We start from the raw sequence: 17,443 nt of genomic DNA, 5'->3' as shown, positions 1-17,443 counted from the left end.
CTTTGGGGGGTGGGGAGGAAACCTATAGTTTCTCCTGCGTTGGTTTTGACTTGGATGACGAGGACAAAACACTACGTCAGTGCAATGATCCAAGCAGTCTAGCCTTGTTTCCTGATCGCTACTGTCGAAAGGGGACGCCCCAGGTCTGAAGAGCCAGGTGTGGTGTGCCAGAGGGTGGCATCTGGTGGCCGAGGGTCGAACAGCAGAGGGGGCTTGAGGTGGCCGGGGAGAGGAGCTATTTAGAGGGCTACACTGATGTTTCGGTTGAGCACCTTTTTAGCATCTATCTCTTCTTCGACCACATGGGGGTGGATGTCCACATTCATTCCTGCATCCTTGCACAGCTTGAGCAAAGTTCGAATGTTGTTCTTGGACAACCTCAGGTATCTGTGCGAGACAAGGCCAAAGAGGTCAGTTGAGGGTGGAGTCACTGCAGGTGCAAACTTCATTGAAAAGAGCTTAGAGTTAAACAGCGTCAGTGTAAGGGACTGGCCCTCCAGACATTTCTGGAGCTGACAGAGGTCTCATAAAAGACTGGGACACCCCACAGACTTGGTGGGTGTTTTTATTGGTATAACTCTTTTGGAAATCAATTTGGCAACATATATGCCAAGCACCTACTGCCCCACCCCCCAAAAAACCAGGCTTATTATTTTTGACTCAGTAATTTCACTCAGGTCCTCAACTTATCCCAAGAAGAGAATTCAATGGAAAGAAAAGCTACATAAACAAAAGTGTTTATTTTGGGGTTATCAACAATAGGAAAATAGGAAATTCCATCAACAGAGGAATGGTCAAGCAAAAAATGGAATATCCATTTCAAGGACTCTTCTGCTAGTGTTAAGATGTCATTAGGAAGAAGAAGATGCAATATGGCTGCGACGTTATTGCCAAATGGGGAGAAAAAACCAGGATGCAAATTGTTAGGTGTTTTCTCTCATCACTGCCATGTGTGTATAATCTGAGTGAGGCCAAGGACTGGGGGAAATCCAGGACAGTAGAAATAAAGGCTGAGAAAATTGTAGGAATAGATGTGAGTATTTTTAATAGTATTCAAACAATTACAATTTTCAATTAAAAAATTAAAACGCTGTTTTAAAATATTAGCTAAAGCCCCACCATTCTGACTTGTACTGAAGAATAGGACTGATGCCATCTATGTGATTTAGACAGTATCTCTGCCATCATATCCCTTATTCCACCATCAACTTTGACCTTGCTCCCAGCTTTAGTATAAGGAGGGAGGCCCCTGATTCAGGCTGCATTCTGGTTGGTTAATTTGCTACAGATGGTGGGGGAGGAGCTGCATATTGATAGAACCTGGCTTTTCTACCCATTGGGAATGGTCTCCCTACTCTTTTCTTTTTTTCTTCTTTCTTTTTTTTGGGGGGCCATACCTGTGGCCCGCAGGATCTTAGTTCCCCAACCACGGGTTGAACCCAGGCCCTTGGCAGTGAAAGCCTGAAATCCTAACCAGTAGGCCACCAGGGAACTTCCCTTCTCTTTGAAGATCTGCCCAGAGCTTCCCTATTCTTACAGGCAGCTCAGACCTCACTCACCAGCCCCTATACCTGTACTACCTTTCCCCGACGGCTCCGGTCGGTCAGCCCCACCCTTCCCTGACCAGCCCAGCCCCAGGGGGCAATCTCACACATATCTACCTGTGGACACTCACTAAGATTGCAAAGGACAATTTCATCCTTTTCTTGGGTGTTTTTCTAATGGCTTGTTAATTGCCATCTCTCCAAATAGTCTCTCCCCCTACCCTGTCGAAGTCTCTTTTCTCCCCACCATGGAGCCCAGGTGGGCTGTCTTTGGCCAGAGTCAATTAAAACCACTTTATCAATTTGAAACCCATAGCCAAAGTCATCCAGCTGTGGAGGTGGCATAAGCCAGAAGCCGCCTCTAGTCGAGGAGACTGCCTGTCCATCTTTCACCAGTTAGCCATTCCAGCCCTCCAGCCCCCAGCCAGTCAGCCAGCAGAGCAGGACTGTGCGATGGGGCCCTCGGATGCCAGGCATCTGAGGCCGTCTGAAACCTACGGGGGAGTTCGCTGCTGTGAACTCTACAAGGCTGACTACCTTAGTCTCTTGTCCTATTTCCTCCTTTGCCAAAGTTTCTGAGTGCTGTCAGTTACATCTTTACAGTAAAGAATAACACTGGGCTGGGGAGGGATGCTTGGATTTGGGGGCAGAAACCAAGCTGTTTGGTGCTGCTGAAAACCAGCGGGTCTTGATAAGTATGACAAAGAACAAGCAAGAAGTGAGACCCCTTGGTAAGAGCAGTAAATACCAAATGGTTTCATACTTTGTTCATGGTCCCTTTGGAGTCTAAATCCCCAAACATACAGCAGGTAGCCCTGGGAATGGCGGCTACTGTCACCAGCAATTCAACACCATAGTGTAAAGGATCTTGGGGGAGTTTCCTGTTAAAACAAGGCTACAAACAACTCATTCTTTCCTTTGTGAATAATATTCATGGTTTCTTTTGTGAAACGAATAGAAATTTTGGAAAGGTTGTGTATGTGTCCAAAGGCGTGGCATCAAAATGGCAGCACCTAAATGTCATGTCCGTTCAGGAGATGATCCTCTAGCGAGCGAGGCTGTTCAGAAACCCAACGGCTTCAGCCCTGGAGCAGCCCTCTGGGACTCAAAGACAGAGCCCGGACCTGCTGCAGCCACCCTCCCTTGCTCTGGGCTCAGCCCAGGTGTATGAACCACCGACAGTCGTGAGCAAAGCCTGGTCTTGCAGAATGCGCCCAGCCCCACCTGCGCAGGGCTGCTCACCGGCAGCTCAGCACCTCCTCCGGTTTCAGCAACCTCACCGTCTCCATCTTGGGCTCGCTGCCTTTCTCCATGAGGCTCTTCAGCTTTCGCTCGTAGGAGGTGTAGGGCGTCTTGCCAACCCAATCTCGCAAGAGGGTCGACCTCCGTGGGGCAAAGATAGCATCCTGTAACATGGGTTCTATGATGCTTTGTCGATGGTATGGTGTTGAGCGCTGAGTGGACTCTTGGGTGATTTCATCCTTGATGTCTAAGTCTGAAATTGGACAGATGTCACCAGGGAGTTCGATCCTGGTAGGGGTGAGAAGTAGGGTGGACAGGAAGGGGATGAGGCCTGGAAGGCTGAAAGGGCTTCAAACATTAGAGACATGAGGTCTTTTTCAAGGCTTTGGCAGGTTCTCCTTCTTAGCCTTTGTTTAATCCCCATTCATCTTTTTCTCCCTCCTTTCCCCCCATCTCCTCAACTCATTCCCTTTCTCTCCTTTCATTCATTTCCTTCTCTCAATCTTCTCTCCCTCCCCAGAGAAAATTCACCTAAAGTGAACGTTAGCCTAAAGGGGAGTTAGGGGAAGGTATCAGAGGAGATCAACTTTAAGCTGGATTTTTAAAGGACAAATAGTTTATCAGATGAAAAAGGGAAGAACAGCATGCACAAAGACACACATATATGAAATGAAATAGTGAGGGTCTGATGTTACCCAAATATGGGGTTTGCACTGAGTGAAATACTGTTGGGACTAGAGCTTGGAGACCTTAATTATTTTCTTGTTAAATATACTCCTCTGTATTTTATAGATTTTTACTTGTGCGAGTGGAATATTTTCTTTTCATTTCTATTTCTAACTGGTGTGACTAGTATAGAGAAAACACTACTGTTTAAAATTTTTTTTCTAGTACACCAACAACCATACCAGATTTTATTATTTTTTGACTAGAATTTCTTGAGTTTTGTAGAAAGGCAATCATATCAGGAGAAAAATGAAAATATATCCCTCCTAATATTTATAAAAATTATGTACTCTTCTTGACATGTTGCATTGGATAGACCCTCCAAAACAATGTCAATATGATAATAGCAGTCATGCCTCATTTTGTTCCTGATTTTAATTAAAGTGATTCAGCATTTCATCATTTAGAATGATATTTGCCACTATTTTTGGAATATGTTTTATAATATTTAGCAGCTTTACCCTTGGTTTACATAGAGTTTTTATTAGTAATAATTGCTTGATTCTATTTATTGCTTTTTTATCATCTACTGATCATATGGTTTTCCTTTAATTTATTGATGTAATAAATTATGTTATTAGATATCTTGATATGGATTAACCTAACCATTCATAACGTAACCTGCTATAATAAATCCCACCTGGTCACGGTTTATTATTCATTTCATACGTGGATATATTTGCTATATTTTCATACATTAAGTCTATTTGCTAAAATTTTTAAAATCATTTTAAAATCATCTATTATTGTGAGATTTCTCTGCTTTTTTGCCTAATCTTTTAAGTTTAAGGTTATGATGGCTTGTCAAATTAATGCACAAATGTCTATATTTTATATGGCCTGCAATAGTTGAAGTAACATTGGGATTATTTGCTTTTTAAATGTTAGGTAGAACTTGGTGTGAAATCATTTGTCCTGGTGCCTTTTTTAGCGGGAAAATGTCTACCATCTTTCAATTTTTACCTCAGAATTTGCTCTATTCAACTTTTCTACTCTTTACTATGTCCATTTTGATAATTTACAGTCTGATAGGAAATTATTCATTTATGCTGGATTTTCAAATGTATTGTGTAGATGTGCATATAGTATTCTATTATAATTCATTTAATGTATTTCTTATCTTTGCTTATGCATCCTTTCTCATATAAAATCTTGTATATTTTTGACTCTTTTGACAAGGCTCATGATAACTTCATACTATTTGTCACTTGGTTTTTTAAAAAGCTAGCTTTGGATTTTTCCTTTTAACTACTTTTAATCTTGTATTTCATTAACCTTAGCTGGTATTTAATGTGTTAATTCTCTCTTTTTCATATTAATTATTTCTTCTATATCATTAAATTAATAAAAGTGTTAATTTTTTAATTTGTTTTATACAGACAAGAATCATTACTTTTAGTTTTTGCTGTAAATTTTCTTCTGGGCATAGATTTTGCCTTCATCCCATGGATTTTGGTATGAAACAGACTTATTTTCAATAGCTGTTTTCTTTGAAATAAGGGTATTTTAGGAGTGTTTCTTAATTTCTGTTGAGATTATCTTTTAATTTTAATTTTATTTCTAATTATTGCTTTAGGATACTGTAGGTGGCCCTAAAATCTTTACTATTTTGAATGTTAATGTTTTCTTTTGGTGAATATGCAGATGATTTTTAGAAATATTCTTTGGCCATATAAAAATGTGTGTTCTCTGTTCAACTATAAAGTTATGGTTTGTTAATTACATTGTTAGATTCTTCTAGGCACTTACTGTAATTGTCTCTTTGATCTGTCTATTGGGTTCTGAAAGAGGTATTTTGCAGTCTCCTACTATAACTTTATTTTTGTCAGATTCTCTTTGCATTTCTAAACGTTTATCTATTTAACTACTATTTTTTGGTTGTGTGTAGGTTTATTGTTATTATTTGTTCTCTTTAACATTTTACAATATCCCTCTTTTACCCTGTTGTTTCTTTTAGCCTTAAATCCACCTCATATGTTTGCATTGCTTGTTATCTCTTTGCCTATCTTTTTTTCATTCTTTCCATATCACGTGATTTTAAGTGTGTATCTAGAATTTGACTTTTAAACCAATTATTTCCTAATTTGGTGCCTCTGCTCTCTTCTAGGGCATTTTCTATAGATGAATGGATAAATGGCTGAGAAAGTCCCTAAATATTTCTGAATTTGCAAGTATCATTCATTCACCCCGACGGTAACTTATATACGGGCTGAGGATAGGATTATGAGATTATAAGTCTTTGCTCTCAGTAGTCTATAGGTGTTCATTTCACTTCTAGATTGATGCTAATCTGACTCTTTTTCCTTTGTAAGTAAGTTGTTCTTCCTGTAAGCTTGCAAGATTTCATAAATAAAATTCAGTAATTTTACCAGGATATGTCTGGGGAAGTCTAGACCTTCTATAATTACATCAATGGAGGGACAGTGGCTTGGAGAGAAGCTTTGACTTGCCCAAGGTCTCATAATGAGTCAGTGGCTGAACTGGAATCTTTATGTCCAGTATGGCTCTCTAAACTGACAGCTGGCCCCTAATAGAGTGATAGGGTCAGGTAGTGTTAGCAGTCTGTTTGTGCATGGTGGAAATTGGTCCTATGTTCCAGGAGAATCCTGGGCTACACATCTTCATTGACACAAATTGAAATCCCTTGGAGAAAGGGCCATAGCCTTTCCTGAGACATCTGATCCTCTTCTGGGTCAAGGTAGGTCTCACGTAGGAAAGAAGAGTAGTAATAGAAAATGTGATGATAATTTTACGTATTAGCTAACATTTATTGCATAACTTATGTGCCAGGCAGTGTTCTAAAGCCTTTCTAGGGAGGGGGGCAACTACAGTCTCACAACCATGTCACATCCATTGAACAAATGGGAAAGTGGAGGATTGGAGAGATTAAGTCACGTGTCCAAGATGCCATAGACAGTGGTGGATCCAGGAAAATGTGAACCCAGGTTGTCAGTGCCTTTTTCTGGGAACCTGTCCTGGCTACCCTCTTGGACAAAATGTCCCATGTTCCTGAGTCCATGGCTGAACAGATAAGTTAGATTTCTGGTGAGCTATGTTTGGGACTCCAGGGACTACTCTGTACTCATAGAGACAGAGTTGGTAAAACTGCCCTCCAACTCTCTGCATTAGGAATGCACCCTTGCCTGTCATGGACAGAATGCTCTGAGCATAGTGGGCAAGGAGAGAAAGCCAAATGAGTTCCATTTTCTTAGTCTAGATGCTCAGACTTTGTCAAGGTTTACTTTGGAAATGTGTTCCCAGTGTTTTCCCAGCATCTTTTAATGGCCCTTAGCCAGAGTCACCTTTTAAAAATTCAAATCTAACTTGGTAGCTTCCTTCCTAAAATTTTTCAATGACTTGTCATTGCACTCAATCAGGTTTGTGCTTTGGAAAAGCCAATGTGAGACTTCTGCTTTCAGCCAAGATAGGGTAACAGGGACTGGATTTACCCTTCCATCTTAAGCAGCTATAAAGTGGGGCCTGATACATGAAACAGGCTTTTTCAGACATTGGACAACAGGTAACTCAGGGCAGTGGCCCTTGAGAAAAGGAAGAGGTGAGTCCCATGGGAGCCCCAGCTGAGAGCTGGGAGATGCTTCCAGGTTGAAGTGCAGGGAGGGGAAAACCTAGATAGTATCTAGCAGTTTCCCTGAGTTGGGGAGAGAGAATAGACAATTTAAATGGGCCAAGGGAGCTAGAATTCACAGGGCAGAGTAACAGGAGAAAACTGCATGGAGAGATGCAGAGATCTGCAAAAGCTTCTCTCAGCTGAATACTAGTTATGCAGGAGAGGAAACTACACAGATAGAACTGGTAGACAAGACCACTAAAACAGCTATTATGACTGTATAGCTCTGTACGTTCAACAAAGCTTGAGCATGCTAAGGTGAGACACAAAAGGCTGAAAATGACCCAAATTGAAATTTTAGACATGAAAACTACAATGTCTAGTATGAAAAATACATTGGGTGGGATTAATAGCAGATTAGGTATTGTAGAAGGAAAAATCAGTGAATTTGAAGACATAGAGACAGACACCATACAAAATGAAACACAGAGAGAAAAGACTGGGAAAAAACCCTACTGAGTTGCAGAACTTCAAATATGTGTAATTGTGGTGCCTGAAGGAGAGGAGGAGAGTGGAGGAGTGAAAATATATTCGAAGAAATAATGGTCCAAAATTTTTCAAATATGATGGAAACTATAAACCAAGAATCTCAACAAACCCCAGACACAAACACAAACACAAGAAACATGAAGCAAACGACGTCAAGACACATCATAATCAAGATGCTTGAAAACTTCCAAAGAAGTCAGAGGAAAAAGATACATTACAGGGAACACATAAATAAAGATGGCAGCCAACTTCTCACTGGTGACAATGCAAGCTAGAAGGTAGAGCACAACTTTAAAGCATTGAAGAAAAAGCTTGTCAGCCTAGCATTCTACACTCAGCAAAAGTACCTTTCAGAAACAAAAGTGAAATAAAGACCTTTTCAGATATATAAAAGCTGAAGGAATTTGTCACCAACAAGCCCACACCATAAGAACTGTTGAAGGAAGACCTTTAGGCAGAAGGAAATGACTCCAGGCAGAAAGCTGGACCTATGTAAAGCAATGAAGAGCACTAGAAATGTTAACTATGGATAAACATTGAAGTCTCTCTAAAAGATACTTGCTTAAAGCAAGAGTACTAACGTATTGTGGGGTTTATAATAACTTATGGAGAAATACAATGAATGGCAATAATAGCCTGAGGGTTGGGAGAGGAGAAATGGAAGTATACTCTAGTAAGTTCCTTATGTTCTACGTGAGTGATTCAGACTATGAGGTGAAGGTAGGCTGTGATATGTCAAAGATGAATCCTGTCAACCCTAAAGCAACTACTAAGATTGCACAACAAAGAGTTATAGTTCACAAGCCAACAAAGAAGATAAAATGGAATCACAAAAACTACTCAGCCCAAAAGAAGGCAGAAAAACAGGAAGGGGAGGGCAAAGAATAGATGGAATAAATTAGGAACAAATACCAACATGGTAGGTTTAAACTCAACCATATCAATGATTACATTCATTGTAAATGGTCTAAATATCCCAATGCGAAGATTGAAATTGTCAGACTGGATTGAAAATAATGCAAAGCCCAATCATCTGCTGCCTCTAAGAAACTCCCTTTAAATATAAAGATCCAAATAAATTAGAAAGGCCAGTTTGGTAGCCATAGAGGAGGAAAGTTATTGGAGGTTCTTAGGGTGGAACAGGATCGGGGTTAAACTAAAATAATAGTAGTTAAAGTGGAGAGGAAGTGAAAGAGATGAAAGTTATGAAGGAGGTACAATCTCCAGGACCCAGTAACAGGTCATAAAAGGTTGTGGAGGGAGACAGCTTCTGACTTGGGCCACTGTGCTGGGCCAGTGCTAGCCCATGCGATGGCCCCCGTGAAGGGGAGGTATTCGGGTTTGCGGAGCCTGAGGGACATCCAAGCTAACACTGGGAGCAGGCATGTAGATGCAACTCAGGAGAAAAGGCTGTCTGTATATTTGGATTTGGAATTCACTAGACAGTGGTTAAAGCCACTCCTTTGGATAGAATCAGCCAGGAAACTTGTATAATGGGATGAGAATGGCAGCACTGATCAGTGGGGAACTCAGAGGGGAAATTTAGGTCTGGGAAGGGGGAAAGAAGGGAAGGTTGGTTAGTAGCAAGTTAGAAATATATGAGGTTAATAAATTTAAGTGGAAATTATGTGTGGGTCAGAGAAGACTTATGGAAATCAGATGAAGCCGGGGAAAGAGGCCCACCAAATGGGACTATTTTGCACCCTTTATTCACAGAAGTGCGGTGACCCAAGACCGCAGCTTCAGCTTAGCCATATGGATCTCTTGCTGCCTTGGGTCTGGGTTGGGCTGACCTAGAGGCTGTACTGGGAGGAGGACAAGGAGTCAACATTTATGGGTGAGCCCTCAGAGGGGACCAAGAGAGGGTGGTGAAAGAGGAAAGAAAGTAGAAGAAAGTGTGCTCAGGGAATTCAAGGGAGGAGAGGCAATGGAGGAGAAGGGAGTGGCAGCAGGCTGTTGCATCCGGAATGTGCCAGATGGTAATCAGTGGAGGGACAGGGGCATTTCAGCAGTTTAAAGGGAGTGAGTGGGAGTTTTTGTGAAAATTAGGTGAGGTGACAAAGGCGAAACAAAGCAAAAGTATCCCCCATGGATGTTGTCACCGTTGTTTCTATTAGCTTCGGTGTTCTGGAGCCAGGGACAGTTAATATCATTCATTCAGAACACTCACAATGTTTTGCAGATCCTGATTTTGTGGCCATCACAACACTGAAAACACAGAAGAGCAGGCGTGGTTGTGATCGCACAGGCTGAGTTGTCACATTCCAGTCCCAAAGGCGGTGGGGAATGTTTGATGGTCATGCCCACCAGGTCACACAGAACCATGACGTGGAGAGTGGAAAGAGCTTACTCTTCCGACAGGGAACTTGGGACACACAGGGGATCTGGTTCTTGAAAATGATGCTAATGATTTGGGTGCTGAGTGGGGCTGAGGGAGGTTAGAAACAGATGTTCTGGTCTAGAATACTTTTCCTTGATCTACACTTATCCCCTCTTAGACTCCTGCGTTAGCCCTTAACTGCCTCTACGCCCTTCCTAGAGGCTGCTTTGTCTTGATCTTCTCTCCCAAACCAGACCCTGCCCACTCATTTCAGGCTTCCTGACAGCCTTCACAGTAAATTCCCCTTGCTGTGCCCAGGCTCAGCCCTGACTCAGTCCTGGGTGCCACACCTGGATGCCCAGGTGGTTCCTGGATGCCTCTGAACAGCTGCTGCACTTGAGGGGGCATGAGCACCTGCTGACCCCCCGTGGCCATTGGTTGTATTACATTAGGAGAGGGAAGACTGCTCTCCAACAGGGTGGTTTTGGGCAGGACAGGGCTGGGCAGATGCAGGGGGAACTGCAGAAGACCAAATAGCTGGTGAGTCAGCCTGCCCTGCTGGCATCCTTGTTCAATGAAATGAAAAAAATGAAATCGACTTGCATGAGAGTTTCTCTTAGGGAAGGAACTGCCTTTGTTTAGGAAAATATCTTGATAGATTACATTGAGTGTGGAATGAGACAGTGAAACAAAGGAAACAAAGTGATCCCTTGATGTAAGAAGCCAATGGGAATGTGCGGGACAAGGAAGGCAGAGGATGGAATGGAGGGGAGAGGAAAGAGAGAAGACGCGGGAGAGCTGGGCAGAACCAGGACTAGAGTGAGACAAATGAGGTACCCAGGGGACAAAATTTAAGGAGGTGCTTGCTCTCAGGCTCATGAAAGTGCAGGGTTGGCACCTGAGAGAGAGCACCTCCTTAAATCTTGTGACTTGGGTGCCTGGCTTGTCGGACTCTAGCCCTAGTCTTGGGGTTTTGAGGAACACATCTGGAGGCCACCCCTGCAGGAAATGTAGCCAGGGAAATCTCCTGGTGGCAGGGGACAAAGGGCTTTGAAGAACAAGAGGGGATCATAATCGACTTCTAATATGTTTGCTGTGTAAGTCTGTGATGTAATTATTTCCCTTTGTTGCCCAAAACCTTCAGTAAAGTCTGCTTATACATAAAGGCTTCATGTGAAAGGTTTGGGGAGAAGAGAAGGAGATGTGTTCTGTGTTTGGGTTGGCAGAGAGCAGGGAGAAGGAAACAGCCCCTGGAAGTGTGACCTACAGATGCTCAGGGTCCCAGCAGGACCAGGACACTGAGAGTGACGGGAAACTTGGGGAAGGTGTGGGGCTTCCCATAGGACATAAGTCAATCTCTTTCTAGTTTTTAAATAAACTTGTTATTTTGGAGTACTTTAAGATTTACAGAAGGGTTGCAAAGATGGTACAGAGTTCCTATACACCCTTCACTCAGTTTCCCCTAATGTTAACATCTTACATAAGCAGGGAACAAGCAATTAACATGGGCACATTACAGAGCTGTTTTGGGTCTCACCAGTTTTTCCACTGAAGAGCTATTTTAGGATTCAGTCCAGGATCCTGCCTTGCATTTAGAGCCAATCATATTTAATTCTGACAGGCAAGTAACTACAGTTTGGTCACAATGACTTTTTCAATGAAAAAGAAAAAAAGAGCTTTTCTTGGGCACAATGAGGGCAGTTTGTACAGGAGAATGAGCCCCTGCTTGAAGGCTCTTGCCCCTCTTCCTCTGGGCTAATTGGAATCCCTTCCAGATTTCTTTTTTACCATACACCTCCATCCCAAGGGGCCAGGCACAATAAATGCATCTGTTTTTCCAACACAGCCCACCAGAGAACGTTAGCAAAATGTTCACTTAGAAATAACCATGTGCTAACATTTATTGAGCACCTACTCTGTATCAGGCTAAGCATGTTCCATGCCTCAACCCATAACTATACTGTGAGGCAGGTCATGTCGCGTTTCATTTTATGGTTGTGAAAACTAGACCCCAGAGTTGGAGTGGCTTGGGATTATATAACATCTCATATACAATTGTTATCGATTGGTGGGGCTGGGATTTGAACTCAGGCAGTCTTGGCAATAGGTATCTGACATAACCCAAGCCCACCTCTTCTTGGGTGCAAGCAGCACCTGGCAGATTTCAAGCCAGGAGGTATGGTACCTTCTGTAGCACCTTGACATTGTCACAGTATCTAAACTAATTAGATCATTGGGGCATGAGGTTGATGTCACCAAAATGGCTTCAGGAACCTGGGGGACATTATACAGGCTTCCTGAGAAGAGAACACCCTGGTGCCAGCTGAGCCTTGACATCCGCTCGCCTCCTGTCCAGGTCACACCCCCTTGCGCTGTGATTCCCCAAACAGTCACGTGGGGCTCCTGCATACACAGAGGTTGGGTTGACATGGATGGGGCTGCCCTAAGGATGCTGTGAGCTTTTGGTCCCTCTGATAGGAGGGCAGTTATGAGGACAGTTCTGGCATCCAGACCCAGGCGCTTCCCTTACCAGATTTCCTAGGTTCATCCTTGGGGTAGTTGCCCAGGGTCATGCTGCTGAGACGTTTTCCCTTTGCTTCCACTCTGTAGAACCTTCTGTATAGGGCGGAGGCTTCCCCGTCCTTTTTGGAGCCTTGCCCTGAGGTCTGGGGGTGGGGCTGGAGAGACATTACAGGCTAGAGAGCAGGGATCTGGCTCCGCCTCCTTCATTCCCGAAATGAGCAAGTTCAAGGGCTTGCTGAAAGGCAGGCGAGGGGGCCTAAGGAGAGTCCTGCTCTGGGTTGCTGGGACACTGGGACAGGCATGCACCCTGGTGTCTGTTCACCAACGCCTCTCTTCTGTCCCTATAGCTCAGAGAGGGGCCCTGAGGGACCTTGGAAATCATAGCCTTCGCTGGCGGTCTCCTCCTTCCAGTGGCACTCCTGAGTGATTTAGGGGAGGGAGGTGGCACCCAGGAAAGAATGAACTCTACCACAGGGGTACAAGTCTTCCCACCGGGGTGTGCAGAGTGTTGGGTGGGGGCCGGATGGGTGGAAGGGGCAGGTGATCCATTTGGGTGCTAGTGTGGGACAGGAGTGAATTTTAGAGCTTTAAATTTAAAAAAAAGGTAGCCGATCCCACGCAGGAGCAGAGGGGGTGCCCCTCCTCCACGTGGAGGCAGTGATGGGGCTGTGTCACCTGCTTAGAGAATGCCACCTGGTGGTTCCCTCCCTGCTGTTTCTGGACATTTTTGGCTTTCTTTTCTTCCTTCACAGGTGCTGCAGAGAGCGTCACCACCTTGGCTTTGTTCTTCTGAAAGAACAGGGAGAAAAACCCTGTGGCTGGCCCGCTGGGCACAGACCAGCCCTGCACCCTGCAGAGTGGAAGGTGCCACCCAGCTTTCGCACCCACTCTGGCGCTCCCGTTCCCCCTCGCAGCCCCTCTGCCTCCTGACGCCCCCGGTGTCCATATCACACCACCCCAGGGATGGCCTTCCAACCCCAGATCTGGCTGGCCCTCTCCACCTCAAAATCCATCACTATCACCCTCCACGTGAGGGCCCCATGCCCCAGCCTGGTAGGTATTCCTTCCGGCCCTCAAATGGCCTCTCTAGCCGCCATTTCCCTACCACGACTCCCAGTCTTCAAGCCCAGCCAGGGTTGCTTCCTCAGCCTAGAGCCCCTCCTCTCCTTGCCCCACTCCTACCCCATCTTGTCCGCCCAGAGCTGTGATCACAATGCCTCCTGCCTTTCTATTTCCCTGGATGCTTCCTGTCTGCCTGCTGGGAAAGGAAGGTCAGGCACATGCAAGTCCATTCAAAGCACGTGTGCTCAGCCCTGAAAGCTGCCAGGAGCACCCAGGGAAAGAGTAAGGTTCATTAGGAAGCACCAGGGCCCATCGGGGGAGGGGCCCACAGAGGCACATCTCTAAGGGGTGGGCATGGGGTGCTGGAGCCTCGTGGGGAAACTGAATCAACTAGGTCTCCTCCTGGGGTGTGCCGTGGGGTGCTGGGGTCACGGGGTGATGGCTGAGACTAGTCTCCAGGGCTGATGGCCCGGCTTGCTATCCTGCTCTATCGCTGAGTGTCTGAGCAACCTCGGGCAAGGGACGGCTCTCTCTGAGGACGGGGACGATAGCAGAACCTACTTCATAGGGTTATAGTGGGAAATAAATGAATCACTGCGCAGAAGTGCTAAGCCTTCCATGAATGGTAGCAACACTGTATGGGTGGAAGGAGGGTTTTGATAAGCCATCTGGATGTGCGGAAGGAAGCTGTCCAAGGTCCTGCTTAAGGCCATCAAAGGACGGGGTGCTACTCAACTTCGGGGTTTTGTTTGGCTTAGTGGGGGGAAGGGGCACAAGCTGGGGCCAGGGCTGATGCTGCAGGGTGATTAGAGAGAGACTAAGGCCAGCTCCCCCGGGGGTGGCCCGCCTCCCACCTTCTCCTCTCAACCCTCAGCCTCTCCTCAAGAGTCACCTGAGTAGCTACCAGCCCCCATTTTTGGAGGAAGCTGAGTGGAATGGATGTGGTGATACTACAGACCTAAGGAAACTGCAATAGCCACGATTCAGTGGCCCCTGTGGCTGAGCCTTTGAACTTCAAGGGTCTTCATGGATGGCAAATGAATCACAGAGGGCACAGCCCTCTGGGTAGCTCCATAATTGTGCTGAAGTGGAGAAAATCCTGGATTGCCAGGAGAAGGGAGAGGAGGCTGCAGACAGCACCCCTCCAACCGTCTTCACTAAAGGGTCCCCCGCCACCTGACATACGAGGTCTGCCATGGAAGCATCACCCTCTCTCTCGGGAGCGTCTTTCAAAATACAAATGCTTCTGGCAAGGGTAATGATGCTTGAAAATTTAATTGTATTTTCAAATTAAATTGTTCCCTCCCTGGGCCCAAACTTATTTACAATAAAAGCCACATATAAGGTAAAGCTGTGAAAACATTATTAGAGTATAATCTTATGAGACAAATATCATGATATTGCTTATATGTGGAATCTAAAAAAATGGTACAAATGAACTTACTTACGAAAACGAAGTAGAGTCACAGATGTAGAAAACAAACTTATGGTTACCAGGGGATAAAGAGGGGGAGGGATAAATTGGAAGATTGGGATTGACATATACACGCTACTGTATATAAAATAGATAACTAATAAGAACCTGCTATATAGCACAGGGACCTCTACTAAATACTCTGTAATGGCCAATATGGGAAAAGAATCTAAAAAAAAGAGTGGATATATGTATATGTATAACTGATTCACTTTGCTGTACTCCTGAAAATAATACAACATTGTAAATCAACTATACTCCAATAAAAATTTTAAAACAAGGAATATAATCTTAGTATGAAGAGATGGGATCAAACATATTCATCATAGAACTGAATATGATTTCTGCGAATGAGTTCTGAGAGGCCCAAAAATGGGGGGAAGGGGGAGGGCAGGTAAATCACTAACGCCTTAGAGTAAAATACGTTTGTCAGGTGTGTTTACGCGTATCTGATGGAACTGGCACTCCAGATCTCTCTGACTATAATTGATAAGTAAGCACATAACCAGAACAGGAGCTCCCCTGAAAGGCAGGGGCCGCTGAACTGGGTGAAGCAGGGGAAGGGGAGGTGGTGCTGGTGTGTGGGCCTGACAGCCCACGAGCTTGGAAACTGGATAAATCTGAGTTTGAGCCCTGGCTCGGCCCCTCACTAGCTCTGTGAGCTCAAGCAAATTATTCCTCTTCATCTCAGCTTCTTATCCTTCAGCTGGTGGTAAGAATGGTGCCTACCTTGTAGCCTTGCTGGGAACAGCTGACCAGACAACTCATGGCAGTAAGCACAGGGCCTGGCACACAGGAAACGCTTAATAGAAGTTATCATTGTTCTTAGGAATGCCATTTTCACCCATTTTTCTCTGGGAGCCAGGGGAGTCAAGATTAGGTGGCATCCTCTGCAGAGGAGACCACTTTCCAAGGACATGGCTTAATTTTCTGTAGACGATGGGCCCAGAGGGGAACTCTGGGGGAAACTGGGGCAAAATCGGTTGTCATAGTTCCTGGAGAAAGAGGAAAAGGTGGTGCTACAGACTGAATGTTTGTGTCCCCCTAAATTCTTATGCTGAAATCCTAAGTCCTTATATGATGGTGTTAGGAGGTGGGGACTTCAGGAGGTTGTTATGTCATGAGGGTGGAGCCCTCATAAATGGGACTAGGGCCTTAAAAAAGAGGCCCCTGAGAGCTCTCCTGACTCTTCCTCTTTAACAGAATATAGCAAGGACGCAGCCCTCTATGAACCATGAAGCAGGCCTTCATCAGACACCAAATCTGCTGGCACCTTGATCTGGGACTTCCCAACCTCTAGATCTGTAAGAAAGAAATTTCTGTTGTTTCTAAACCACCTGGTCTATGGTATTTGGTTGTAGCAGCCCAAATGGACTAAGACAGGCAGTTACAACTAGTTCTAATGCAGGATCGAAAGGAAGAGGTATGTTAGCAGGAGTCCCAGTGGGGATAGTGGAGGTGGAGAAAGCCGTCTGACCCTGGGACCATCATGTGGATGGAAGTACCTGGGGACAGTGGGAGAACCCATTCTGAGATCATCAAGACTCTAGAAGCTATTGCCTGTCAGCCCTTCTCCAACACTGACCAAGATGGCTTTAAGGTCCCTTCACCTCGACTAAACTAGGTAGGTTTCTTCCTGACTCTAGGACCTTGACCTCCCTTTTCCTAGAACAATTCCTTTAGACAATTTACACCTGTAAATTCTTTCTCTGCCCCTTTGAGATGTAAATCTTCTCCCAGCCTCCTGCCCAGCTTTATAATCCAGGAAGGTTTTTCTCCAGAGCTTGGGAGCCATCCCTTTGAAATGCAATCATCAGGAAAGATAGCATTCCCACCTCCCAGTCTCTGTGGGAGGGTAGGAGCCTAACTACATAGGGATAATTAGCCAACAAGAGTGGCCTGATCACATTGACAATCTCCCCCCATGTCCTCCGGTGCTTTTCTACTGGCTCACCCCAGTGCTGCAAACCCTCCCTTCACCCCATCACATCATACTGTAGTAGTCTCGAATGAAGCCTTCCTTGCAGGTTTTCTTTGACAGTACACACCTGGAGAGCTTGCTTCTTCTTCCCCTGCCTCCGCTCCAGCCACTCCAACACCCGCGCGAGGTCTGACATCCGCCTCTCCTCGGCCGTCCTCCACACATGCTTCCTCTCTGTGGGCAGGGAATCCTTCAGGTCCTCTGATTGCTCTGTCATCATGGAGCCTTGGTCATGCCTTGGGCGGAAAGGTGGCACACTCTTGCTTTGTTGAACCCTCTGCCTCTGGTTGCTGGCCTGGATGACTCAGGTGGTAAGATTTTGTCCCCTAGATGTGAACATAAATGTGAACATAAAGGGCAGCGTTAGGCCAGAGCTGCGATATTAACCTTCAGGGGTAGGAGATCCAGAGGGTGATTGTGAGGTCACTGTCAGGCTGTCCATGGGGGTCAGAGT

At 45.1% G+C, this 17,443-nt stretch overlaps 1 protein-coding gene across 1 annotated transcript; it reads right to left on the bottom strand.

Moving 5' to 3' along the window:
• Positions 1-239: 239 nt before the first annotated feature.
• On the bottom strand, positions 240-17,206 carry C17H16orf78 (chromosome 17 C16orf78 homolog). Its single transcript, XM_028477528.1, has 5 exons — positions 17,057-17,206; positions 13,148-13,261; positions 12,480-12,615; positions 2,787-3,039; positions 240-387 (listed from the first exon to the last, which is right to left on the bottom strand). The coding sequence occupies exons 1-5, from the start codon at positions 17,204-17,206 to the stop codon at positions 240-242; spliced, it is 801 nt and encodes a 266-aa protein (XP_028333329.1).
• Between the last annotated feature and the right edge of the window lie 237 nt (positions 17,207-17,443).

This window comes from Physeter macrocephalus, chromosome 17, assembly GCF_002837175.3.
Source record: "Physeter macrocephalus isolate SW-GA chromosome 17, ASM283717v5, whole genome shotgun sequence".
Classification (NCBI taxonomy): domain Eukaryota; kingdom Metazoa; phylum Chordata; class Mammalia; order Artiodactyla; family Physeteridae; genus Physeter; species Physeter macrocephalus.
This window is presented reverse-complemented; position numbering and strand designations above follow the sequence as displayed.

Excerpts from the sequence above, each read along its gene's own strand:
- C17H16orf78 (XM_028477528.1), bottom strand. The coding sequence starts at position 17,206 with ATGACAGAGCAATCAGAGGACCTGAAGGATTCCCTGCCCACAGAGAGG. Across the intron at positions 13,262-17,056 it reads AGAAGAAGCAAGCTCTCCAG|AAGAACAAAGCCAAGGTGGT; the intron begins GTGTGTACTGTC and ends CTGTTCTTTCAG. Across the intron at positions 3,040-12,479 it reads GGATGAACCTAGGAAATCTG|ACTTAGACATCAAGGATGAA; the intron begins GTAAGGGAAGCG and ends GTCCAATTTCAG.